This window comes from Protobothrops mucrosquamatus, unplaced genomic scaffold (assembly GCF_001527695.2).
Source record: "Protobothrops mucrosquamatus isolate PMUCROS unplaced genomic scaffold, P.Mucros_1.0 scaffold3388, whole genome shotgun sequence".
Classification (NCBI taxonomy): domain Eukaryota; kingdom Metazoa; phylum Chordata; class Lepidosauria; order Squamata; family Viperidae; genus Protobothrops; species Protobothrops mucrosquamatus.
The window spans coordinates 40621-68463 of NW_015389370.1; the positions used below are offsets into that span (position 1 = coordinate 40621).

At 45.8% G+C, this 27843-nt stretch overlaps 1 protein-coding gene across 1 annotated transcript in view; it reads left to right on the forward strand.

The window, feature by feature from the left end:
• Nucleotides 1-5431: 5431 nt before the first annotated feature.
• LOC107297570 (UPF0472 protein C16orf72) overlaps nt 5432-27843 on the forward strand; it is a 34010-nt gene continuing 11598 nt past the window's right edge. The window contains exons 1-3 of the mRNA XM_015826930.1: nt 5432-5708; nt 6392-6472; nt 16980-17255. Of these exons, the coding sequence (XP_015682416.1) occupies nt 5432-5708; nt 6392-6472; nt 16980-17255 (634 nt within the window). The remainder of the gene's footprint in view (nt 5709-6391; nt 6473-16979; nt 17256-27843) is intronic.

Sequence of the window (27843 nt, forward strand, 5' to 3'; positions counted from 1 at the left end):
TTTCCAGAGGTTTGCAAAAGTTGATCACATGATCCTGGGACACTGCGACCGTCATAAATATGAGTCAGGCTGCCAAGCCTCCGAATTTTGATCATGTGATCATGGGGATGCTGCTATGTTCGTAAGTGTGAAAACCAGTCATAAGTCACTTTTTTCAGTGCCATTAGAACGGTTCACTAAGTGAACTATTGTAAGTTGAGGACTACCTATAAGTATATATATATTTTTTTTTTAAAAAAAGGAAAAACTGCTGGTATTGTCCTTCAGCTTCGCATGTGATCACCTTTTGCAACCTTCTGACTATGTCAATGGGGAAGCCAGATTCACTTAACAACCATGTTACTAATTTTAACAATTGCCTTGCTTCACTTAACAACTGTGGCAAGAAGGGTCGTTAAATGGGGCAAAACTCACTTTGCAAATGTCTCACTTTGCAACAGAAGCGTTGGGCTCAATTGTGGTCGTTAAGTCGAGGACCACCTGCACAGGCTTTCCCCTTGTCAAAGTGCACCGCGACAGAGTCAGGGACGCAGCGCTGCCAGGACATTTGCTGCAGGGTCAGGAGGGCTGAGAAAGCAGGCCGGGGGTTGACTAAACCAAAATTCAGATTTTAGCTTCTGGAGAGCTTCGCATACACGGCACAGCCTGCATTGCATGGTTTAATTCAGGGGTAGTCAACCTTGGCTCTTTTATGACTCGTGGACTTCAATTCCCAGAATTCCTGAGCCAGCTTAGCTGGCTCAGGAATTCTGGGAGTTGAAGTCCACGAGTCATAAAAGAGCCAAGGTTGACTACCCCTGGTTTAATTACACATCATGGTTAAACTATGGTCTACAGGAATGTAACCGGCCCACGCATGATGCTACGGAGCACCGAGGCTTTCTCAGGGTCCGGTTGACCCGCTGCATCAACCCACCGTTGCAAACCGGGTTTTATTGCGGCCACAACGGTGAGGCTGAGCCACGCCCGGCGAACTCAGCATCAGGAACGCGGAGCAGAAGCTGCGCGTGCGCGGAGGCGCAGCCAGGCTGATATGCGCGCGCACACCTTCCCCCCTCCCCGTCTCCTCGCCTGCGCTTGCGCGGAAGGGTTCTTCCCTCGCCCCCCCCCTCCGCTTCCCAACCTGTCTTCCTCCTTTCCATTTTGCCAGCGTAACCAACCTTGATGACCTCGTCTCGCCGCCTCCTCCTTTATGACATTGATGGGCGCGTCAGCCGCCCAATGGCCATGGGGCAAGCGCCGAAGAATCGCTCGGCAGCGGCGTCGGAAAAGAGGCGGGCTCTGCCGGGGTGGGCTTGTCNCTACCCCCCGAGATCCGGATGATTCCGGATCTCCTCACTTTCCGCCGCGCCCTCAAGACATGGCTTTTCCAGCAAGCGGGCCTGACCTAGGGAGGATTTTAGTTAGGGACGATTTTTAATATAATTTTAATTATGACACAGCTACCAATATTTGGCTTTTAATTTGGTCTTAGAGGGGTTTTTTATTTCGTTATTTATTTATTGTATTGTTATTTGTTTTTAATATGCTGTGCACCGCCCTGAGTCCTTCGGGAGAAGGGCGGTATATAAATCAAATTAATAATAATAATAATAATAAAACAGGATCACGTGACTGCGGGACTGAAAACGATCGTAAATGCAGACGGTTGGGAAGATCCTGAAGTTCAAGCAGAGACTGCAAGAGGGAGAGGCGTCTGTCAGAACTTTGAATCTGGGTTGAATGTGGCCTCCAAGTAGGCCCATTGTTGTATCTTCAAACAGTTGCCAAGCAACCAGTCGTAAATTGAGGATTACCTGTATTCCCTGGTAAGGACAGCTGCATCTGTTGACTTTAATTTCATTTCTGTTCCATTTTAATTCAGTTTGTCCCACTTTTCTATTCGTTTGTATTTTTAAAAAAAGTTCTAAAATTTACATGTGTAATTCTTCTAATTTATTGCAAAAAACATGGGCTGGTTTTTCCTTTTTTTGCCAGCCCTTTTACTTATATTATAATAATTTATTACATTTATATATTACCCGACTCAAGTTTTGTTAGTTCTTCCCCATAATATCATTTTTTTACTATAGAAGCTTCAGGAAGGTAACTTTTTTCAATTTGAGAGCTTCATTGAAAAGTGGGGGGGAAAAGTCCAGATTTTAAAGGGCAAATGCGTTTCAATTTGCACTGTGGTTTGAAAACATGAAAATAAATAAATTCACATTTCAATACAAATCAAACAAAGTTCACTCCATCCTTTTTCTCTGCCACGGCCATTCCCAACTGGCGTTGCCTAGGATGGGTGGAGGAAGGTGACTCTCAGCTAAGCTGGGTGGGCAAAAGCTGGGCCAGGTTGCCTTGAGGATCAGAATCCCACCAGGTGTGGGAACTGAGTATTCCTTACATTCCCCCCTTCTGCCCCCCCCCCCGGTATCCCCAGCATCTGTTGCTAAAATTACAGGTAATCCTTGACTTTCAGCAGTTTGTTTAGTGACCGTTCAAAGTTACAACGGCACTGAAAAATGTGACTTATGGCTGTTTTTCACCCTTACCACCTTTGCAGCATCCTCAAGGTCACATGATCAAAATTCAGATCCTTGGCAACTGATTCACATTTATGATGGTCGCAGCGTCCCGGGGGGGTCACGTCATCCCCTTTTGCGACCTTCTGACAAGCAAAATGGGGAAGCCAGTTTCACTTAACAACCGGGTTACTACCTTATCAGCTGCTGTGATTTTACTTAATACCCGTGGCCAAAAAGGTCGTAAAATGGGGCACATCTCACTTAACAAATGTCTCAGCTAACAACAGAAATTTTGGACTCAATTAAGATCGTAATTCGAGGACCACCTTTACCAGTTTTGTTCTGTTTCACAAATAACTGCCGGCATGGACTGGACAACGTTATAAAAGACTCAAAGCCATTTGTGGACATTTTAGGGGAGGGGGGGAAATTCATGACTTTTATTGTTTTATCAATGTACAAAATGCAAAGAAAAATAAAAATAGGAAACTAAGGGAAGGAAAAAGAGGGGGAAAGAAAATACGAGGTACAAGAAAGAAAAAAGTGTTGATTTCTGATTCTTTTTAGCACAGTACAAAATAACAATATTACAGCCTCGACTTTTTACTTTTACACATTAGTATATAACCAGCCATTTCTATAACAACAAATCTAATCGGCAAAACCAAAGTCAAAGTTTGATTTTTTTTTCATCATAAGCCCAAAATCCAGAAGTGATATCTAAATAAAAAAAATATTTTCCTCTTTGAATAAAGCTATCAGTTTAACCATTTCTGCTTTAATTTCCTTGCTGTGGAAATAATATATATTTCTGTTTGCACTTATAAACTATCACCATTTATATTAACAAAATTCACTATTCTTTCAGATTCTTTAATCTTAAAGGGAAAATACTATTTGTGGACCTTTTACATGTTAAATGCAGTAACAGATGGTTAACAGAGAGATTTGAAGATTAGTATAATGTTTGGGTATACCTGTTGATTGCTTTTTTTTCTATTCTTCACATATATATTATGATTAGCTGTTGAGTTGACTTGATTAGTAGATAGAGATTTCCCATCTGGAATAGTTGTTTACTTAATATAGTAATTTTTATTAAGGATGGGACAGCTTATAACTATTTGTCATTTTTTCCTGTTTTTGTACAGTTTTTTTTTCTTTTTTGTTAGTGTTAGATGTATATTTTACTGTTGTTTTGTATTTAATTCTTGTTGATAAAACAAAACACAACTAGTCCACAACTTACAACAATTGAGCCCAAAATTTCTGTTGCTATGTGAGACATTTAAGTGAGTTTTGCCCCATTTTGTGACTTTTCTTCCCACAGTTGCTAAGTGAATCACTGCAGTTGTTAATTTAGTAACACGGTTGTTAAGTGAATCTGGTTTCCCCATCAACTTTGCTTTCTAGAGGTTTGCAAAAGTTGATCACATGATCCTGGGACACTGCGACCGTCATAAATATGAGTCAGGCTGCCAAGCCTCTGAATTTTGATCATGTGATCATGGGGATGCTGCTATGTTCCTAAGTGTGAAAACCAGTCATAAGTCACTTTTTTCAGTGCCATTAGAACGGTTCACTAAGTGAACTATTGTAAGTTGAGGACTACCTATAAGTATATATATATATATATTTTAAAAAAAGGAAAAACTGCTGGTATTGTCCTTCAGCTTCGCATGTGATCACCTTTTGCAACCTTCTGACTATGTCAATGGGGAAGCCAGATTCATTTAACAACCATGTTACTAATTTTAACAATTGCCTTGCTTCACTTAACAACTGTGGCAAGAAGGGTCGTGAAATGGGGCAAAACTCACTTTGCAAATGTCTCACTTTGCAACAGAAGCGTTGGGCTCAATTGTGGTCGTAAGTCGAGGACCACCTGCACAGGCTTTCCCCTTGTCAAAGTGCACCGCGACAGAGTCAGGGACGCAGCGCTGCCAGGACATTGGCTGCAGGGTCAGGAGGACTGAGAAAGCAGGCCGGGGGTTGACTAAACCAAAATTCAGATTTTAGCTTCTGGAGAGCTTCGCATACACGGCACAGCCTGCATTGCATGGTTTAATTCAGGGGTAGTCAACCTTGGCTCTTTTATGACTCGTGGACTTCAATTCCCAGAATTCCTGAGCCAGCTTAGCTGGCTCAGGAATTCTGGGAGTTGAAGTCCACAAGTCATAAAAGAGCCAAGGTTGACTACCCCTGGTTTAATTACACATCATGGTTAAACTATGGTCTACAGGAATGTAACCGGCCCACGCATGATGCTACGGAGCACCGAGGCTTTCTCAGGGTCCGGTTGACCCGCGGCATCAACCCACCGTTGCAAACCGGGTTTTATTGCGGCTACAACGGTGAGGCTGAGCCACGCCCGGCGAACTCAGCATCAGGAACGCGGAGCAGAAGCTGCGCGTGCGCGGAGGCGCAGCCAGGCTGATATGCGCGCGCACGCCTTCCCCCTCCCCGTCTCCTCGCCTGCGCTTGCGCGGAAGGGTTCTTCCCTCGCCCCCCCCCCCTCCGCTTCCCAACCTGTCTTCCTCCTTTCCATTTTGCCAGCGTAACCAACCTTGATGACCTCGTCTCGCCGCCTCCTCCTTTATGACATTGATGGGCGCGTCAGCCGCCCAATGGCCATGGGGCAAGCGCCGAAGAATCGCTCGGCAGCGGCGTCGGAAAAGAGGCGGGCTCTGCCGGGGTGGGCTTGTCGTTTTCTGTCCCCTCCCCCTAGCATGTTCGGGTGAGGCCTTTTGGGGCGCTCGGGGCGGCGTCTCGGGCTCAGTGTGGGCGGCGGCAGCGGCCGGGGATGCGGCGGCGGCAGCGGCTCTTCTTGATGGCGTCGCCGCAGCTGCCGGGCGCGGCCGGACGGAGGTAGCCGGAGCCGCGCCGAGGCGGCCCTGGCAGGCAGGCGGGCGGGCGAGCGAGCGATGGAGGATCAGGCGGCGCAGGAGGAAGGCGAGGCCGAGATCCAGGAGCTGCACGGGCCCGAGCACTGGTTCAGCCAGTGGGAGCGGCAGTGCCTGGCCGAGGCCGAGCAGGATGACGGCAACGGCCTGGGCGGCGGCGGGGGCGGCCCGCTGCCGCCCGAACTGCAGGACGACGACGAGGCGGCCGCCGCCGCCACCCCACAGCCGGAGCCCAAGCAGCAGAAGCTCTGGCACCTCTTCCAGAACTCGGCCACCGCCGTGGCGCAGCTCTACAAGGGTGAGCGGAGGTGCCCGCACGTGTGGATGCCCAGACACGTGTCCGCGCCGGGCGCGAGACCCCCGCGGGAGGGGCTGTCTCCACCCCCCCCACCAATCTTGGGAGTGGTCGTCCGAGGCCGGGCCCGGTGCCCCCGCCGGGCGCTCGCGCAAGATGGCGGGAGGCCCCATCTTCGCCGCCGCGGCCGCCGCCGCCGCTTCTCTTTCTTCGCTCCCCGCCGGTGAAGGAGGAAGCGGCTGCCGGGGGGGGGGGCAGAGTGGATTCGCCCGTCCCCCCTCCCGTCCCTAGGGGAGGGTGGGCTCGCCCGGGCCCTTGGCCCCTCCCACCAACAAAATGGCGGGTGGGGGGGGGCGAAGACGCCAATTCGACGAGCCGGACGCCGAGTCCCCTTTTAAAGGCTCTTTCTTCCTCTCCCTCCCCCCCACCCCCCCACCCATTGGGGCAAATGGAGGATTCCGCTCTCTTCCGCCCCCCTCCCGCGGCCGACTTGGACGCTTCCAAGCGGCTTCCGTCCCGCTTGGCCCCTTCCCTCCCCCCGCCGCCCTCCCATTTCCTGCGCTTCCGTCCCGGCGGCGGCGGGTGAACAAAATGGCGAAGCGCAACATGGCCGGTCCTTTTGGGGGGGGGACGGGAGGTCACCGCGAGGCTCACTTCTCCCCTTTGCTCTCTCCCCCCCCCCGCAGACCGCGTGTGCCAGCAGCCCGGCCTCTCCCTCTGGGTGCCCTTCCAGAACGCGGCCACCGCCGTCACCAACCTCTACAAAGGTGAGCGGGGCCGGCGGGGGGAACCCGGGGTGGGTGGGTGGGTGGGGACAGCCTGGGCGGGGCTGAGGGATCTCCGCAGGGGCCACCCCGGGGTCTTGCAGGGCGGGCTGGAGGGAGGGCGAGGGGCGCCTGCAGTTCGTGGCTCTTCCCGGCTTCCGCTCCTAGTAGGTTCGGCTGAAGCCCCAGATCGGAGGCCCCTGGCCCTGGGGCTTCCTGGTGGAGCAGGGCGGAGGGAGAAGCGGGGGGGGGGCGGTGAGGGAGCCCCCAGGGAAGCCCAGCTGACTCTGCTTCAGGGGGATTCTGGGAGCCCCAGGAAACATCTGGAAGGGGCTTCTAGCGAAGCTGCCCTCTGGCCCTTGCCTGGAAGGGTCCAGCGGCTCCTGAAGGTGACCCTTCCACGTCTCCTTGGCAGCCTCCGGTGCCCAAATGTTGGGGGCCCAGCCAGATGTTCTCCAGCTGCTGAGAGAGGAGGGAAGGGTTAGGGCTGTTTTGATGCTTGGGACCTTCCTGGGCTCCAGACTGGCCGCTCTTGGTGCCAGCCGACTTCAACTTCTGTGTGTGGCTTCAGTCACCCAAGGCCAGGTGCCACTGGGCACTTCTGGCACTGAAAGAATTAAGATCACTTAAATGGTCCTCAGTAATCTTTTATGAGCCGTCTCTGGAAATGGAGAGTTGGCAGAAAATTGTGGAACTTTTGTGGTGGACCAAGAGCGCCTTTTCTGCCAGTCAAGCAGATTCAGAAGAGAGATACTGAGCTAGCCACCTTTCTCATCCTGTCAGGAGAGTATTACAGGGTAGCAGAGTTGGAAGGGACATCCAGTCATCAGTGGTATAGGAGGCCCTATATACCATTGGACTTGCATAGTGGTCCCCATCTGTCCCTTTTTAAAAAAACAATTCTGTGCTTGAGTGTTCATTTTAAGGGGCGTGGAGACCTTTGGGGTAAGTGCTTATGTGTTTGGGAGAGATTCGTGCTTTCTGGATATACATGTGTTTGTGGGCTTTCTTGTGGAGTGTGTCTTGAGGACAAAAAAGGGTTCCATTAGCTTATGTCTGCCCTTAAGCTGCCTGGATTTGCAAGAGGTTTGCACAGGATGTAGGAATAATATAGGATCCTAATTTCAGGAATAACAAAGTAGCTTAGCATGAACTACCTTTATAAGGCAGGGACTTCTGTTTTGTGTGGGGTTCTGATATTCAAGTGACATTTAAATTGAACAGATTCTACTCATATGCATAGCATGCAATATTAACCACATCTATGGTTCATTGTCCTATGTCATCATGTATTGTTGTGTACTACAAAATAGTTGATCAGTACCTTAATGGTGAATTTTTGGGATATTCAAGAAATTCTAGGTAAGCTTGACATAATCTAGCTTCTCATGGGAAAAAATGTAGTTTTTCAGGGAATAAAATGGTTGTCTTGTTTGGCTGTGATATTAGAGATACCTTTTTATATTGACTTGGTACTATTTATACTGACTTTTAGATAAGGTTAGATCTTTCAGAATAGAGCTGGAAGGGACCTTGGAGGTCTTCTAGTCCAACCCCCTGCTCAAGCAGGAGACCCTATACCATTTCAGACAAGTGGCTGTCCAGTTGTCCAATTGTCCATTTGCAACGCATCCCTTCTCTATAAACCAACATCCCACTCCCCTCCAGTGGTAATGAGCCTACTTCATGTCTTGTTATTTCTAAACGTAGAGAGAGAGTGGTAGAAATCTACTTATTTCTAACTCTGGAGTAAAGAGAGAGAAAAAAATTGTTGGATTTAAATGTTATGTTAACTTTCAATCATTTTTTTCCTGTCCTTTAACTATGAAAATATTTTTGATGGTCTAGGAAAAGACTGTCAGCTTTATAAATATTCTAGCTCTATACTAATTCATAAATCTCTGGAAAAGGACTATTCTTAGGTGGTTCACACTTCTAAAAACTCCACGAGCGCTCAGAAATTCCTTTCAGCTCATGGAGGAAAAGAGCAGACTCAAGAATATGCTACTGGCTTGACCTTAGATATCCTAAAGTGCTTCCAGTTACTCATAATAACTACACCAGCACTAACTGGCAAATGCTAGCTCAGCTAAAGACTGAGTTGCCTTGATAACAAGTTTGGTGACCCAATAAATAAAGGTAACAATATTTTTGTTGGACTTCGCCATTCCTATATCATGTAAATAACTTACTTTAGAGCAATTGATGTAATTAGATGATGCCATCTGAAGTGGCCAAATGGAATGTAGTGCTGAAAACAGCCACCTTTTAGTCATCGAGGGAGGTATTTGCCAGCTCAGCCAATAGTATTAGTCAGCTCTCTTTCTCTAATTGACACCAGCTGCCATTTTGATGGCTTATCGCTTGGCAGTTGCTGGGTCAAAGCCAGATGGGTTGTGTTCACTCTATGCATGTGCCTCTTGCTAGAAATCCAAGTAGTGCCTGGAATTAGCTGGGAAAGAATATGTAGTCTTGCAAGGAGCACAAGGGATGCTGTCTCCTAACGCTGCATTTTATAATCTTGTGAAAGTGAAGAGGAGAATCAGAGTCTTCTGTGTATCCCAACCTTACCTATATTTATAATACATCTTAGAACTGCAGGAATTACATGTCCAAAATTAGAAAATTCCACTGTGCAAGACATTGGGGCATAATTTGCTCCATAGCTAGTACAGTCCTGATATCAAAGTGTACAGATTAGTTTTTTCTTCTCCTGGTCTTAGAATCTAGTGATGTGAGAAGTCTCTCTCTCTCTCTCTCTGTGTGTGTGTGTGTGTGTGTGTGTGTGAGAGAGAGAGAGAGAGAGAGAGAGAGAGAGAGAAAGTCAGGGCAGGTAAAAAGGACTTACTCGATGGATTGATACATCAGACTAAGTGGTAATTGGTTTGTTTGAAGATTGGCATATTATATGAAATGAGTCATTTTAGTCCAATTTAAGAACAGTGGTTGTATAGTCTATGACTTACCGTATTTTTCGCTCTATAAGACGCACTTTTCCCCCCTCCCCAAAGATGGGGGAAAATGTCTGTGCATCTTATGGAGCGAATGCCGCCTGGAGCTGAAGCCTGAGTGCAGGGGAGGAGAGCATATACTGGCCGGGAAGCAAGGAGAGCCCTCCCCCAGGGACTCATTTCAGATTTACGTCGCAAAAGTTTTTCTCGCGCAGAGGAGAGAGGAAAAACAATTGCGGAACACTTGGGAATCCCTTACAAGGCACCAGGTACCTTGGTGCTTATTTCCTAATGCCTCCCCCCCCCCCCGTGTTTTCTGCTCCACCCCGAATTCTCCTCCCTTCCAGTCTCCTTAAGCAGCCATTTATGGTCTTAATACAGCCCTCAGTCTGTCTCCCTTTCCACACCCCCTAAAATTCTTCCTTCAGGCAGGCTTCCAGAGGTCGGCTGGCAGGATGCAGGTAACCCCTCCCCCCTGTCCTGCCGCCTCCCACGGTGCCGCTCCGCATCCCGCGCCTCCGTGCCTCAAGCCCCCGTGTCACAGAACTGCTGGCGTTATGCTTGGCCGGAAGACTTTTTCTTTTACAAATGGGGTGGGTGGGCCCGACATTCGTGGGCAGGCAGGACCCCGCCCGCCGAGTCGCCGCCTCTCCATCGCCCTCCGCCAGCCGGCTCCGTCGCCAGACCTCCCAGCTGACAAGCGCAGGAGTTCGGCGCTGCGGCGGCCTCCCCTCCGCCCTCCGCACCGGCCAAAGCTTTGCCTGACGTTCCAGCTGACCGGCGCAGGTCCGGGGGTCGTCAGCCTGCCCACCCCCCTTATTATATAGGTCAACCGCTTGTCCTCCCACCCCATTATAAAAACGACCAGGTTGTAGCCACAACGTGGTTCTGTCCTTTGAGCGAGCCCGCGTCAAACACGATGGAATCAGGCTCCTCAAGTCGTTTTGTTCATTTTCCAGGGTGGGTCATGAGATCAGCAGCCCAAAACTGCAATTATTCCGCTCCGGGTAAAACCGCCCCAGCGTTTCTTCCTCGGCTTCAGCGCTAAGAAACGGGCCGCTTTGTCGCCCATCTGAAAATCGAAAGGAGCCGAAGCTGCGAGGAGAGCCTGTGGCGCAAGCAGCCCAAGGCGCCCCTCCCCGTTTCCTCTGCTCTTGCCAAGCGGGCAGGCCTTCCCCCCCTCATCCAAAGAACGGCTGGGTGGGGTCGGGCGGCGGCGGCGCTGCTTCCTTCGCCGGGGGCTTTTCGGGGAGCGCTTGAGCAGCGGCTGAGAAGCAACGGGGTGATGTGGAGCCGGGGCTCGGATGGCCAAAGCAGCGCCGTTTCTCCCCGGGGTCCAAAAGGTGAGGCACCGGCTTTAGAGTGGAAAGAGGGAAGCCTCGAACGCGTGGACTTGCGTCCACACGTGCCTGCGCCAACTGATCAAAAGCTCGGCTTGGGCTGCACCCTTTCTCCTCTGAGCTTTAGGGAGCGTAAGGTTTGGTAGGCTTGCCTAGGAGCCGCCGTTAGCTTGTGCTAACATTAACTACCGGTATGTGCGTCTTATGGTCAAGTGCGTCTTATAGAGCGAAAAATACGGTAATAAGACATGTGAACCTAGCTGCTGCGACAATGGGTATGAGAGATTGCACATGCTCCCTGTTGTCATCCAACTGGCCCTTGTGGGACCAGAATATTGCCCTTGCAGTGGACTTTTAGTCTTACTTGACCGTGTTGTTCAGGTGTTTATGTGGCAGCACTATGCTTAGCAANATGCCCCCCCCCCCCCCCCCGTTTTCTGCTCCACCCCGAATTCTCTTCCCTTCCAGTCTCCTTAAGCAGCCATTTATGGTCTTAATACAGCCCTCAGGCTGTCTCCCTATCCACACCCCCTAAAATTCTTCCTTCAGGCAGGCTTCCAGAGGTCGGCTGGCAGGATGCAGGTAACCCCTCTCCCCTGTCCTGCTGCCTCCCACGGTGCCGCTCCGCATCCCGTGCCTCCGTGCCTCAAGCCCCCGTGTCACAGAACTGCTGGCGTTATGCTTGGACGGAAGACTTTTTCTTTTACAAATGGGGCAGGTGGGACCCTGCCCGCCGAGTCGCCGCCTCCCCATCGCCCTCCGCCAGCCGGCTCCGTCGCCAGACCTCCCAGCTGACAAGCGCAGGAGTTCGGCGCTGCGGTGGCCTCCCCTCCGCCCTCCGCACCGGCCAAAGCTTTGCCTGACATTCCAGCTGACCGGCGCAGGTCCGGGGGTCGTCAGCCTGCCCACCCCCCTTATTATATAGGTCAACCGCTTGTCCTCCTCCCGCCCCCATTATAAAACGACCAGGTTGTAGCCACAACGTGGTTCTGTCCTTCGAGCGAGCCCCCGCGACAAACACGACTGAATCAGGCTCCTCAAATCGTTTTGTTCATTTTCCAGGGTGGGTCATGAGATCAGCAGCCCAAAACTGCAATCATTCCGCTCCGGGTAAAACCGCCCCAGCGTTTCTTCCTCGGCTTCAGCGCTAAGAAACGGGCCGCTTTGTCGCCCATCTGAAAATCGAAAGGAGCCGAAGCTGCGAGGAGAGTCTGTGGCGCAAGCAGCCCAAGGCGCCCCTCCCCGTTTCCTCTGCTCTTGCCAAGCGGGCAGGCCTCCCCCCCATCCAAAGAATGGCCGGGCGGGGTCGGGCGGCAGCGGCGGTGCTTCCTTCGCCGGGGGCTTTTCGGGGAGCGCTTGAGCAGCGGCTGAGGAGCAGCGGGGTGATGTGGAGCCGGGGCTCAGATGGCCAAAGCAGCGCCGTTTCTCCCCGGGGTCCAAAAGGTGAGGCACCGGCTTTAGAGTGGAAAGAGGGAAGCCTCGAATGCGTGGACTTGCGTCCACACGTGCCTGCGCCAACTGATCAAAAGCTCGGCTTGGGCTGCACCCTTTCTCCTCTGAGCTTTAGGGAGCGTAAGGTTTGGTAGGCTTGCCTAGGAGCCGCCGTTAGCTTGTGCTAATATTAACTACCGGTATGTGCGTCTTCTGGTCAGGTGCGTCTTATAGAGCGAAAAATACGGTAATAAGACATGTGAACCTAGCTGCTGCGACAATGGGTATGAGAGATTGCACATGCTCCCTGTTGTCATCCAACTGGCCCTTGTGGGACCAGAATATTGCCCTTGCAGTGGACTTTTAGTCTTACTTGACCGTGTTGTTCAGGTGTTTATGTGGCAGCACTATGCTTAGCAAAGAAGGAATAGGCTTCTTTGCTTAAGGTTGTGTGACTTTTTTAGGTGTAAAAAAAAGCTTGTGTGAAAGTACAGACGATGAACTACAATAGCAATCATCTCAGTGGAAGGCTTTAAAAGCTTCAAGCTCTCCCACCTTTAAAAAGAGTTGAACTTTACATATATTTTGAGAAAAATGTATGGAGCAATGGAAATGTTCCAAAGAGCTTACATGGATGAGATTGACGCATCAAAGCAAATGCGTTCTTTTCTAAATGTCTATCTTGTTTTTGGTTTCTGTATACTTGAATATGTATGTATATATAATTTTAACTTAATTTTGAGAATCCAACATGCCATATTGTGAATGTCCTGATACTGGTAGATCCCCTGTTTCTGTGAACTGATATGGATGATCAAATATTGATTATGTTTGCAGTGATGAAATTATTATGGCACCCTTTTAAGTTTCAATCCCACCTTGTATCTGGGAAAGATAGATGCAACCATATAGTGCTCCCTCCTCCAGTTTTATCCCCTAATAATGGCTAGTTTAGCTGAAAGGATGGCTGGTCGAAAGTCTTCCCAAAAGCTTGGATAGCAGAACTTGGGTTTCCCTAATCCTTGTTTAATTCAAACTACATTATTGGCTCCTTCCTATAACCTGCCTAAAACTGAGCAGCCAAAGTCATATGTGTTAAAGTTTGAGATACTGTTCTTAATTTTTGTTGGATGAGCTGTGAGGTGGATCTGCTTGCAAGGTGGATCTGTCTTTAGTGGATCTGTCTTTAGTGGTTTTGTCACAGTACTGTTGGATCTGGATTTACTGTTGACTCATTAAGATGGTTTATGTTCCAGGGGAACTTCAAACAGCATTTGTGGCAAAAAGTCTGCTTTAACCCTGTCAGAATTGATGTCCTTGAGTATAGAAAAATCACCATTGTAAAGATGAATTAAGAGTCAGAACAATATCAAATGAACTGCCAGTAGGTTTGTTTCATGGCAGGCTTGTGTTTTATACCAGATGATTCTGCTAACTATGGATACACAATACACATTATATAGTAACATAATGAGAGTCATATGAGAATTGTCAACCTTTATGAATTCTTAATAATCCTGTCCTTGGATAAAAGTATTCAGGAACTGAAGTTTTGGCCTGGAGCTTTTTAAATTAAACAGATTGCTTTCTTGGTCTGACTTAGCTCCCATGAGCATCAGAATGATTCACTGAGGCCTAGGGGAAGCTAGTTGAGTAACACCTATGGAGAAATGTTCCACTGTGGACCATACTAAGGACATGACTATTACACTCATCACAATAGGAACATGTACAACCAACTATATTAGTTAATAATGTTGTAACTCACTTTGACAAAGTAATGGTTGTTATAATGTTTGAACTTGGAATGCATTGTAGGGCTTGGCACACTAAGGATCCAAAACTGATTGGCAACATTTTTAATTGTGCCCAATTTCTATTTGTTGCAAAATTACGCAAGTTGACCATTTATTACAGATGTTCTATTTATAAGCATAACATTGGCTGAAGGAGTTGTCACATAATTTGTGCATAGGTGGTCAGGTATTATCTCAGTATCTAAAATGATTAAATCATGGCAACCGTACCAAAGTTTGAAGGTTTGGTCCAATTGCCATGACTTAACCTTTCAGATACTTTTGGCCTGGATGATTGAGTCTTCATTTACATAATGTCTCAGTAATGTCTGTTGAAAACAAAGTCAAAGACTTGTTTTCAGTTCAAAGCAACATGTGACAATTTGACTGTCGTAATAGTGTAAGTTTTACTTGCGCTTAATGTTGTGGAATGTGGTATCATATTCTCAAGAATCTATTTTGGAAGCTAGCTCACTCTCCCATCAGCTGAGTCTGCAGTGTAGAGGACACTCTTAAGCACAAAGTGTTGGTGAGTATAGTTATAGAAAGTACAGTTTGAACATGTGGATTATACTTCCAAGGTTCTGCAGAAAATTGCTTTGTGCAATCTTTTGTTGAAAAAATACTGATGTCCAGTACAAATATATGATGTGTAAGTATTAATAGCTGTGCATCGGCAGTGGAATAGATTGTTTCTGATGAATAAAGCAGGATAGAAATATTACTTTAGGGAGATTTGGGCCTTTGTTGGACTTGATAGTCTAATTCAGCAATAGAAATGAGGTGGTTATCGTCACCAGCCTGATGTAGCCAAATACTCTGGAATTAAAGTTCCCGTACTCTTGAGAAATGGCCGCCTCACCTAAAAGTGGATTAATTTATTTATCCTACTTTTCCTCCAGAAGAGGAACAATTCTACTGTCTTCTAAATTCATTGCAGTCTATCTATTTTTGGTCACCTTCACTGAAACTGCCCTTGAGTTAACGGCCGGATCTAAAGTCTTTATTCGGTTTTCCTTTCTACCATTTTAAATCCATTTGATTGCACTCCCCAAATGTCATAACTCTTAATCCTGCTGACTTGTTTTCCCTTTCATAATTTCTTGTCAAAGAGCTCTATTCTCTACTTTCCCTCCCTACTTAGCAAGGCTTTGCAGCTCCATTCTGGGTAACTTGGCAATTCAACAGTTTCATCAATTCCTATGCCTGTCAGTATTACCTATCATCTAAATATTCTCTGATTTAGTCTAACTGTTTTACCCCTCCAGCCTCTTAAGTATTTTTCTAGTACTTCTGCTTTGGAGCATCAGTATTATCCCACGCTTAATATCTCTGAGGTTGAGCTTATCCTATTTCTTTCCAAGGGTCCAGCCTCTTAGTTTGCATTTCTTGACCATCAGTAACATTATCTGCCTGTCAGTCAAATGCTCTTTTTATGTTCTCTTTTCCTTCCTAACCTTCTTCCTTTGGTTGTCAAATTAGAACCTCTTTCTATATAATGCTAATTTTGGTCTGGTGGTTAAGGCAGCAGCTGGAAACCAGGAGACTGCATTTTAGTCCTCCTTTAGGCATGAAAAACATGGCTGGGTGACTTTGGTTCAGTCTCTCTGTCAGCTCAACCCCACCTCACAAGGGAGGTTGTTGTGGGGAAAATAGAGGGAAAGGATTAATTGGCATGTTTGAGTTATTGTAAAAATAAGGTGGGACCCAAAAAAAAAATCTAATAAAGAGAATAAAGCCGATCTTCCAATCTAGTTCTTTTAAATCTGATGCTGCCATTGTCATGTGGCAGCTTGAGCAGATCTCTTCAAGAGAAGGTTGGGGTCCTTGGCCGTCCCATTGGTGGATGGAAGTAGTGAGAATTGTCCAATCTAGGCAGATTGAAGCTGGGGGAGGTTGCTTTATTTCTTCATTTATAGGAGCCCCCCTACGGATTTTTACTCCGCTAGTCGTTTCCAACTTGGGTGTTCATCTCCGTTTCAAGGCCATTGAGCCAGTGCTGTCCAAGAAATTTCTGTGGTCAAGTGGCCAGCATGATGTCACAGTGGTACCTATTTATCTACTTGCATTTGCATGCTTTCGAACTGCTGGTTGGGCAGGAGCTGAGGCGAGGACGGGAGCTCACCCCTTCGTGTGGCGCTCGGGTCTTGAACCTGGTGGGGGCGGCTTTCCAGTTGACAAGCCCAGCGTCTGTAACCACTGAGCCACCATCCCGCCCATTTATTTATTTATATCCCACCTTTGTTATTTTTAAATAAATAACTCAAGGTGGCAAATACACACAATGCTCCGTCCCACACAGTACTCCCTCCTCCTCCTCCTGAGGTGAGTTGGGCTGAGAGAGAGACAGTTACGTTCTGCTTTCCCAGAAATTTCAACGTGGTCAACATTAAGACTTAAAACATGTTGCAAAAGTGGGATAGAATAGAAGAATAGAATAAAAACTTTATTGTCACTTGAAATGTACACTAATCAGCATACATTAAAATAAAATTTTGTTGCATTCAGCTCTCAAAAAATCCACACCATTTTGCACATACATATACACACACACATGGGGCAAAACTCACTTAACAAATGTCTCCCTTAACAACAGAAATATTGGGCTCAATTGTCATAAATCGAGGACCACCTGTAGACATAACAGCTGGTATCTGATATTAGCAGATGGCTCCAAATTGAGTCTAAAGTTTAGATAGGGCTGGCAAATGCATTTATTGTGTTTTTATTTATGATTGTTGAAGTTACTAATTAGCTGGCTGGGTAGAATTTGTGTGCTCCCCCCCCCCCCCAGTGGTGAAGACAGGGTAGAAATAATTGCAATTCATAAATCAGTTTTTAATATTGGGTTTATCTTCCATTAATTCACCCTGTCCACAAGGGGAAGCTCAGCAGTGCCAGTTGCCTTTGCTTCTAGAAGCTGGTTGTATCTGAACTTCTTGCTGCTGTCTGTGGTTGGGCCAACTCCTAACACATATTTCTTTTCTTCCAGAAAGTGTGGATGCTCATCAACGGAGCTTTGATGTAGGAATCCATATTGGCTATCAGCGCCGTAATAAGGACGTCTTGGCTTGGGTTAAAAAGCGCAGAAGAACTATTCGCAGAGAAGACTTAATCAGTTTCCTGTGTGGGAAAGCGCCTCCTCCACGAAACTCTAGACCTCCCCCAAGACTGACTGTAGTATCCCCTAACCGGGCGACATCCACGGAAACTAGTTCTTCGGTCGAGACGGACTTGCAGCCCTTCCGGGAAGCCATAGCTCTTCATGGTAATGGTTCTCCCTCTATTTAAAAAAAATATTTAAAAGAAGACATGCCTCTCTTAGGAACCATTTCATAGCTCATGTTTTTTATGGCCAGTGAGAACAAACAGTAAAACATCAAACTGGTTCTCGGTATGTTAGTGACTGAGGTGGGGCTCATGGATTCTCCTTTCCAGGCCTGGGAACTCCTTGCAGATGTGCACTTCTTGCAGGGATGACTCAGGGTTGTTCCTTCCTCTTGTGACCTCAAATGCTCTGAAAAACCAGATGTTTCTTACCAGCATAATAGGCTAGGGCGAATGAAACATGGTTAAGTCAGAACGAAAAGCAGTTTATCCTGAGTGTTTTGGTGGAGAAAACTGGGTGGTGGAGAGAGCCCAGGAGATGGCCTTGAAGGGACTTTTCAGATGCTGCTATGGAAACGAGGGCAAACACATTGCTTAAGACCTGGGAAAGGCCATCTTATTAGAAAGCTCAGTCTGGCTTCTCCCAGATTCAGAGGGAGAGAGGAAAAGTAAAATGCATACATACAGACTTGCAGTAGTTTGTTAACCTAGTCCTAGCCTAACATACAGCTAGAGACTTCTTGGGGAGCTGCTTTCTTGAGCTGGTCTACCTTGTAGGGCTGAACCTTCCGTACCTTGAAAAGAGGGCTTATTAAAGTTTGGTGGAACAGCACAGCTTCTGTGGCTCTTTAGGATGAGTTTCAGTCTTCTTTTACCAAAGAGGGAGGGTTTTTTTTTTTTGAGGGGGAGAGAAATAGCTGTAGTTTGATAAGAGGCTGATCTTGCTGTATGTAGCATGGAAGCAGCAGGCATGTTTGTTTGGTAATGTGATCTTTGAGTCTTCATGCTCACATGACGGTAGACTGTGCTCCAGGTTGGCCATTAGTTGTTTGGTTGCTTCAGAATATCCTTCAGGTAGAAGAAAAATATTTATTTATTTTTTTTGGCTGAGGGGGTACTCTGTTTCGTTCTTCTAAAGCAGGGGTGGGGAACTATGGCCCCTTTATGACTTTATGAACCACCCGTGGTGGCTCAGGAATTCTGGGAGTTGAAGTCCACAAGTCATAAAGGGGCCATAGTTCGCCACCTCTGTTCTGAAGAAACAAGATGTTCAATTGGATATTTCCCTTTCGAAACACACCAGTTGGGTAGACTTAACCAGATTGAGAATACAGTCTGATGCAGTTGAAAAGAGTGGATGCATAATTTGTGGATGTTTTTGTTCTTGTTTAATCAATGGGGGAAGCCAGATTCTCTTAACAACTGAGTGATTCACTTAATTTCTGAAGTGGTTTGCTTAACAACAGGGGCAATAAAAAGTAAAATTGGGCTTGACTCATAGCCTTGCTTAGCAATGGGGATTCTGGTCTCAGTTGTAATTGTAAGACTACCTCTATACTGAATTTAAATATCTTTGCTTGGAAATTATGCAGAATTGATGGATAATACAAAATACAGAATTTTAGGGGAAAAAATTATTTGTATAGTGCAGCTTTTGTTGACTGTTGATATTTTGGGACTGTAAGTTTCAGAATTCTTGACCCATAGCTATGCTGAAGGCTGCTGAAAAAGCACGCCAGGTAGCATTTTCTGACACAGATCTCTGGAAGTGAAGTCTAGATTAGAAGCCTTTTTAACACTGCTCCTGCCATGTTGCATGCAAACCTGTAGTAGAGATTTCATTTGTAACTCAATGAGTTGCTGGTTTCAAATCCTGCTCTGAGCTAACGATGCTGCAGCCAGAGTAATTTAAATCGCAATTGGATACCTTTTTAATTGGTTTAAATCTGTGGGTAAGCACGTAACTCATATTGGGATTAGAAAAGTGTCTCATGTGGAAAAACCCTGATTGTTTTCCTCTTGTCAGCTCGGTGGACAAATCTGTTCTAAATGCCAAGATGGCATTTTGCCCCCAATGGCTGGAGTATTGCTTTGCTATTGGAAGTACTCAAAATGGCTGAGGATATCCTGGTTCTCTTCAGGTTTCTGCTCCCTTCTTGCCAGGGAAGCTGGCAGAGAAGAGAGGTGTGATTTGTACTTCGGCTTCACAACGCATGTGCTTGAGTTTCCACATCCATCCTTGTCAAAGTGCCGAAGCTTGGCTCCGATTCTTGGGACTCGCTGTGAGGCAGGATAGGTGGTGCTTTTGCTAGGCAGGTGACTGGTTGGGGTGACCCAGAGCAGGATGGTATTGCTTAGTTTTCAAGTTTTACAAGTTTGCTTGCCTGTCATGGGGCGAGGGAGTTAAGGTAACAAGATGTTTACAGCATTGACTTGGGTGCTCCTGTGTGTCAGGATTTTCAGTGGATGAATAGAGCAGTGGTTCTCAACCTTTTTAATGCCGCGACCCCAACCGGTCATAAGTCGAGGACTAAGCCGGTCGTAAGTTGAGGACTAAACTGGTCGTAAGTCGAGGACTAAACCGGTCGTAAGTCGAGGACTACCCAACCGGTCGTAAGTCGAGGACTTTCCCTGCCCGGGAGCGCCGCGCATGTGTGGTTCCGCCCCCTGCGCTGGCCGAGGCGTAGCTGGCAAGCGGCAGAGACGGAGCAGGCTGACCACCAGCTGGCCCAGCCCAAGGGAGGTAAGGCACCCGCCGGAAAAGGGGAAAAAAATGGCGGACAAAAAAAATGGTGGACAGCCTTGCTTGGTGACCCCCATGAAATGGTCGATCGACCCCAAATGGGGTCCCGACCCACAGGTTGAGAACCACTGGAATAGAGGGTCAGTGCATCCCAGTGGCCAACAGCTATATCTGTATTGCTCTAATATTGGTTGTAGCAACTAGTTCACTTTGATTCTGGTGCTGCCCTTAAAGACTAGAGTCCAGGCATGACTTCTTAGCTTTGATTTCTGGGATGTGAATGTTACCTTCTTAATGCCTTATTTCTTGACAAATGCACAGAACTGGAATTTGAAATTGTTTAGGATGTCCTTTAGCCTCTGTGAAACCTTTAGCCAGAAGTTTGTCTTTCTATAAGCTCAGTGTAAGAAGCTTTTTCAAATGACTTTGACATTTTATAGATGAGCTGTGAATTTCAGCCTGTTTATGAGAATGTAATGAAATTCACCAGTATCTTCATAAAGCAAGAAAAATTTGTTTTCATCTTGAACATAGAAAAAAGTGTTCAGCCAGTAAAATTTTGAATTCTCTTCATAAAAGTCCAATTCTTAATCTCTATGTATACCACCAGTTTTTTGATACTAAACTGTAAAGTAGAGTAGAATAGAGGAATGAAGAAGAGAGACTAGAGGAATAAAGAAGAGAGAATAGAATAGAATATTATATTACATAAGGAGTCCCTAACCCCCGTCTGTGGACCGGCACTTGGCGGTAGCATGCCAGAAACTGGTCTGCACAAATAAGCAAAGCCCCATCTGCGGGATGCAGGCAGCACACAAAACCACACCCCCCCGGTCCACGAAAAAACCTCTCCACGGAACTGGTCCCTGGTGCCAAAAGATTAGGGACATCACATCACATCAGAAACTTTTCAAGAAGGTGAAGATATTTACTGGCAGATATGTGTTGGGCCTCATTGCTGAAGTTAAATAGTATTCAAGGCCAATAAAAGGAAGAGTTTCCCAAAGTGCTTAACCAACGTTACGGAATTTGCAACCACAACTCTTGGCAGCAGAAGAGTACCGATTGCTCGATGTGGTCTCCTTGAGCAGAGTCGGTTTTCCTTGCAGTGCCGGATTCTAGAGCAGTCAAGGGCTGTAGCAAGCCTGTCTGCCTAGGGCAGTGGTTCTCAACCTTTTTAATGCCGCGACCCCAACCGGTCGTAAGTCGAGGACTAAACTGGTCATAAGTCGAGGACTACCCAACCGGTCGTAAGTCGAGGACTTTCCCTGCCCGGGAGCGCTGCGCATGCGTGGTTCCGCCCCCTGCGCCGGCCGAGGCGTAGCTGGCAAGCGGCAGAGACGGAGCAGGCCGACCACCAGCTGGCCCAGCCCAAGGGAGGTAAGGCACCTGCCGGAAAAGGGGAAAAAAATGGCGGACAAAAAAAATGGCGGACAGCCTTGCTTGGTGACCCCCGTGAAATGGTCGATCGACCCCAAATGGGGTCACGACCCACAGGTTGAGAACCACTGGCCTAGGGCTTTCCAAAGGACCTAGTAGAAAAACCTGATGGCGCCTGTTGCAGTTTTTAGTCAGTGAGAGATGCTAAGTCCAAGCAGTCGCCCATCTTAAAGTGACTTCTTTGGATTTAGTATAATGTTTTTGTGGGACTGAGCTTCTTGGCTTAGAAGAGGAGAGTGTGACTTGGTTTCCTGTGGCAAATATAGGGCCAGGCAACTTTCTGGTGGGCAGAAATGGGGCTTTTCATATTTTTCGATGGATAAGAGCCTCAGTAGGTAGGACAACAATGTCCTGATTTTGAATGGTGTGTGTGTGTGTGTGGGGGGGAGTACTATTTTATCTTAAAAACATTCAGCCTGTTTTAGGATCTCATTGTGGGTTGTCCTCTTCAAGGTGATTGTTTTCTGAACTTCTTGCATCCTGGGGTCTGAAGTTGCCTATCTCTCTCTTAAGTTTGCTAGAACTAAAGAAATAGGTAGGATTTTTGAAATGCAGAACTGGCTGCTCTAATTAACTGACATCTGACAAGGTTGCTTCAAGCTTAGATCTTCCAAGCTATCGAAGAAAAAAATACGTTAATTAAATAGCTAAACATAGTACGATGTTCCAAATGAACATGGTTTGTGTCTGACAAGTGAAATGCCTTTTTTGTCTAGAAATAATTTCTGTAGACAGAGGTGTTAATGGGAGGCACTGGAGGCTAAAGTTTTTGGCAGGTTTGCTTGTGTCAAGAATGTGAGAATAATTTGTGGGCAAGTGAACTGCCTTGCATTTCTTGAATTTGGAAAAAAAATAAGTTTTTAAAATTAATAATACATTTCTATGCATATTTGCTGATATGTCCTAAGTTTTCACAATTAGACTTATTGTTTAGTAATTCCTATTTATTACTTAGTAAGCCTTAAAAGCAGAGACATTTAATTTGTATGAAAGTACAAGGTTTTCAATCTTTTGAAGCAGTAGGGAAGAGGTCTTTTGGGAGACATTTTAATGATGCATTTATTGATTTTAATTTAAAATAATTCAAAATGAAGATATACGTTTCTGAGTATTAAGGAATATACCGTATCTTCATTTTTGTCTGGAAACGTAAGTAGGCAAAAAGGTAATTTGTGAAACGGAAGCAACTATCAGTATGTAATAAAAATACAGTTTCGACTTCATCCTTCAATGAATCAAGTAGATATGGGAAAACATTGACTTTCAGAAACAGGGAGGGGCAAAGTTAAACTGCAGACTTCCACATGTAATACTTTCTAAGCAGCCTCATTTTCTGAATCTGAATTAGTTTTTTTTTTTACTACTTTTGAGGCTTTATAGTAGAAGAAGTCATTGCAAATTTACTTCATAATAGAAAGTATGCTGTAGGACAGAGTTCTCCAACTTTTCAGGGTTGGTGGGGGGAAGGGGGGAAGAAGGGTTGGTTGCTCGAGTGAGTGGGGCCGTAAACGCCCACGATGCTTGTGGCGATGCCTGCGTTGAGTGGGGCAGTGCACGCACACACCGGCCAGCCAAGTGACCAGGTTGGGGACCCCTGCTGTAGGAGATGACTAGGCTGGGCCAGAGGGAGGGATCAAACGTGTCATAAGTCACGAGTTCCTGTGCGCCCACAAAAGTCCAGCCCACCTTGAATTCCTTCTATTCTTACCTTCTGCTAATTTCCCTTGGCTGTTAGTAGTTCAGATTCTTGTTGAGAGCTTAAACTTGCAATAAACCTTTATATCCATTTGAGCTGTCTGGATGTCCTGATGTTCCTGGCGTTTGACACATGCAGAGGTAGAAAAGAGGAAGCATAAATATAATAAGCAGGTATGCATTCAAAACGGAACAAATCTCACCAGCTCACTGTGTTAAGGATTAAGCATTATATTTGCTAAGTTAAATTGCTAACTTAAATTTTTGTAATATGTTTGAATTTTGGGGACAGAAAGATATCTTAAAAAGAGTTTCCAAGGCTGAGCGTTGCTGACCTAGTCTTGAGGGTGCAATATTAGAAGAGATGAACTCATTGCTCTAATGTGGTTTCTTGTTCTTTGTGGCTTCTCTGTCTCAAAGTATGTCGCAGTTTCGTCTGGTAATGCTTCAGAATTTTTTTTCAGTATTCCCCATACTTTGATTTCTTTCCCGTCAGAAAAGTTGAAAAAGAAACATCCTTCCAAACAGAATCCTAATCATATGATTAGAATCCTATTCACACGAACTCCATTGTGCGCTTGAACTCCTGATGGCTAAGTATGCTTTGAATCAAGAACCGCCTGAAGCTGTTCTTGATAAATCCTGAGCATGGGTTGAAATCCAGAAGGGAGGTAGCCTTAGTCTCTAGCCACAGAGTCTTCTGTCACCTTTGACTGAAGAAATGTACCAGATGCCCTTGCTTGCTACATGCACTAACCAGTCAGTGCCCACAGTCTCCTGTTTACTCCTTATAGCTCTCCAAGCAGGGGCAGCCCTAATTCAGTCACCACACCAGGATTCACTTATTTTATAAGTCCAAAAGACAACTGGCGCCTGCTGGGACCCGTGTTCCTTAACCGTGGCCATTTTAGTATCTGTGGGCTTCCAACTCCCAGAATTCCCCAACACTGGGATAGACCACGTTTATTCTACTTCTGTGCCCAGGCTGCTTTGCATGTCCAAAACATCTCAAGTTAGACACTGTTTCCTTTCTGCATGGGGAGAAGTAATTTCAGTCAGTTGCCTTGTTTTTTACGGCAGCAGAACATTCTCCTCCAAGTGGGTTTTGCAGGAAGCTGCTTGGCTTCTGGGACAGTCTGAATGGAGGTGGGACACAGAAGAGGCTTCTTCAAGTGCTACTTGCGTAATGGAAGTTCAGCCATAGTTCCTGAAAACTCCTGGTGCTGAAGCATCCTGATTCAGTCGCCACACCCAGATTCACTTATTTTTGTAAGTCCTGAATGGCGTGGTAATGTTTAGAATGAATACTTTTAGAGCAAGACATCAGTCTATATTTTTGTGTCCCTTTCACCCACCTTCCCCCCACACACTCCCCAAATCCGGCAAAATATACAACTGTGTAACAACAGGTATAAATTGGTTTAGGCTCCATTTTCTGTCATTAGTGGCAGTTACTAAATTAAGGACAACTATTTTAGTTTGCTTAGAACAGGGGTTCCCAACCAGGGGTGCTCACACCCCCTGGGGGTGTGAGACGATATTCCAGGGGGTGCAAAAACTTGGGTTTTCAAAATTATAGTGCATATGCATAATTTGTTGCTGTTATTTTGAACATGTTTTATAATGTTTTATTGATTTTTATTTATTTATAATGTTTTTTATAATGTTTTATTGATTTTCTAATTTTACATTTAAGTATTTAAAAAACAATGTGGCGGCTTAGTTAATCGCTAATTCAATGACATACAAGTATCTTTAGTACAAGTCTCAAACTACCACATTAAATATTTCCTCTTTTTTCTCCTTAATCTCATGTTTAAACTAATACAATGCTTATTATATTAATTAAATAAATAACATTCTTACATTTATCAATAAATTTTAGCTTATACATATCCTGGTTATTTTAACATTCAGTCTTTATAGACAACCATAGTTTTTTATAGTTTTTCCCAATTTTTAGTTTCCCATTAATATCTAAATTTAACATTAATTTCCAAGTTTTAAGTAACCAAAGTTCCCTTTATCACAATTCATCACAAAGTCTAATATTCAGAATACACGTCTTATCTATTTGAATATATTCTGTTTCTCACCATCTTACGTCATCTAATTAATAATAACAGTATAACATTCTTATTTTCTATTAATTTCCAAATGTCTTAAATTTAGTAACCAAAATTTCTCGTTTCAACATCAAATCCTTCTCTTTTTTTTCTTAATGTCTACTATCTCATATTTAAGCTAGTACAGTTCTTACTAAAACATGCTTATTACATTTATCAATAGATTTTTAGCTTATATATATCTTAATTACTTTTATATTCAACCTTTATAAACAAATAATATTCAAATTTAACATTTAATATTTATACTTCCAAGTTTTAAATGACCAAAGTTTTCTTTATCTCAGTTCATAACAAAATTTAGTATTCAAAGTATACATCTTGTCTATTTGAATATATTCTATTTTAATCCTCACTAATAAGTCAAAACCCCAACTTTCTTCAGCTTTATTCTAGCTTTCTTTCTTTGCCAACTCGCCTTCCATATCCGTGCTTTTAAGTCATCAAATAGATCTCCCTCTCTTATTATATATATTGTTTGAGATAAAAAAGGCCATCCAGTCACCATTTTTTGGAAGGGCTAACAAATCATCTCTCTATTTTTCCATCTCGACGTAGTTGTCCTGAAATGTTTATCTTCCCTTTCGTCTGTTCTTCTTCTTGATCCTCAGGTTTCTTCTGGTTTATATAGAAAGTCTTTTCCATTTTCAGTGTTATCAACCCTTTTTTGGGTTTTCCATTAACTGTGTTTGTTGATGTTGAACAATCATAGTATTTGATTGTTCCACTTCTATTATACGCTGTGTAGTTGATTCTTTAGTTGTAATTAAAGTTTGAGTATGTATATCTAGGCTGACATCTTGTTCTTTTCTGTAGCTTCTTATTTCATCAGAAGCTGTAAGAATAGTTTCATAAATTGCTTTCAACATAAAGAGAATCTGTTCCTGATCTTCATCCATGTTCTCTTGGTGGTGTGTTAAATTAAAAGCTTTACAATCAAGAGAGTGAAAATAATTTTGTCACTGAGTATAGAACACAACTGGATTTCTCACAGCTGATATCTGCCAAGGTTGCAAAAGTCTTATCTATATGTGCTTCAAGCCAAGTCTCTTTTGGACAATAACAAGTTATAATATCAGGTTTAGTTACAAGATGTCGCCCATACCGCTTAAGTTTTTTTTAAGTCCAAAATTTTTATAATCCTTTTTCCAATTTTACTTTTTTTTGTAAGTAAAAACTCAAATCTTTAATAAAAATAAGAAATCTTTTAGTCCTCAAATTTTAGAAAGATAGAAATCAAGTTAGAGTCAGTTTATTCTTTCAGCGTTTTAAGCTCCCCTGGATAGTCAGTCACCGCTGTTGTTAGAGGATGGGATAGAATTTCCCTTCCCACTCTCCACGGGGGGGGGAAAATACTTTGGGCAGCTTATATAGGTAGAAAAAATAGGCTTGAAGAGAGGTTCAGAGGTTCACCCAGTCTTAGCCGCGCTGCTTTATAGGTGCCTGGTGGTAAGTTTGACTTTGGCTGTCTGCAGCCTAGTGATGGGCCATATTTCTATGGCTGGTCTTTCGTCCATTGGTTTGCAGGGCTGCCCCGGATCGAGCGGAAGGGCTACCACCCTCCCGTGATCAAGCAGGGGTCCCCTCCTTGCTGCAACTTTTGACCCTTTCAAAGGGTCCCCCAGTGGTGTGAAATCGGACGTGGAAGAGGGAGCTCACCTTCCAGCGTCCGCGGCGGCCATGTCGGCAAACCGGAAGTCCTCAAAGGTGCTTTTCTCAAGCACAGGAGATGGATAATCCACCAATGGGTTAACTTAATCCTCCTGCCCAATCAGATCAAGTCAGCCAAACTTGCCACGCCTGTCCTGGGCCTGTTTTCCCAGTCTCGACTTGATCTTGCCCAGAACAGACGTGCATGTTTGGCTCACAGGCAGGTAGATCTTAACCTATTGGTGGATTATCCATTACTCCTTAAATTCTAGCCCTCTGAGTAGCGCTGGGACCAGCGCTCCTCTAGAGGACTCTCCCTTCATCTGATCCCCTTTGGGATCCAGCAACAAACGGAGGCTTCCGTTTCTCCCTTCCCTTCCTAGCTCAGCGCTGGGCTCAGCGCTGTTGCAAATTCCTCCCCCATTCCCCCCAGCTCACCCCGGCGTCGGAGCTTGCGGCTGCAGCTCCGACGGTCTTATGGCATTCGGATCAGCCTCGTGGAGGCCGCAGGGCCTCGTCTCGCAAATAATCGCACCGGAGGCTTCCAGCGTTCCCGAAACGCTGCCGATCAGCTTGGGGAGGCCGTTTTGCCCCTGCCGCTTTCTCCGAATCGCGCGTCTGGTTGGGTGAGCATTCAGTCCGTTTGGAACCGGAGGGGGTGAACGGAGTTTGGAACGCGGCGGCCATTTTGTGGACCGCGTGGTCATCCCCAGTCCTTGCCGGCTACAAGGGGAGGCGGGGGGGGGGAAGGGATTTTCCACCCAATCTCTTCACCTTTCGTTAGCTTTTCCTTCAAGGGGCATCTCCCCTTCAATGTACATCAGTCCCTGGAAAAGAATCCATCTTAAATAGAGGGCGCAGGCCCAGGCAGGAGCCCCACCGGTTACGGCCGCCATCTTGGAAGCTTCATCATCCTCCCAAGGCTGCCATTTTGGAGGCTCCTCGTGCTCCAGCCCAAGGCCCTACTGAGGCATTTTCTGACCAGGGCCCTTCCCGGGTTCCTTGTATCCAAGGATTGCCTGGGATCTCTCTCTTGTCATCCTTGGAGACTCCTCTTGTGGCATTTGTCTTTTTCCTCTCTCATTCTTGCATAA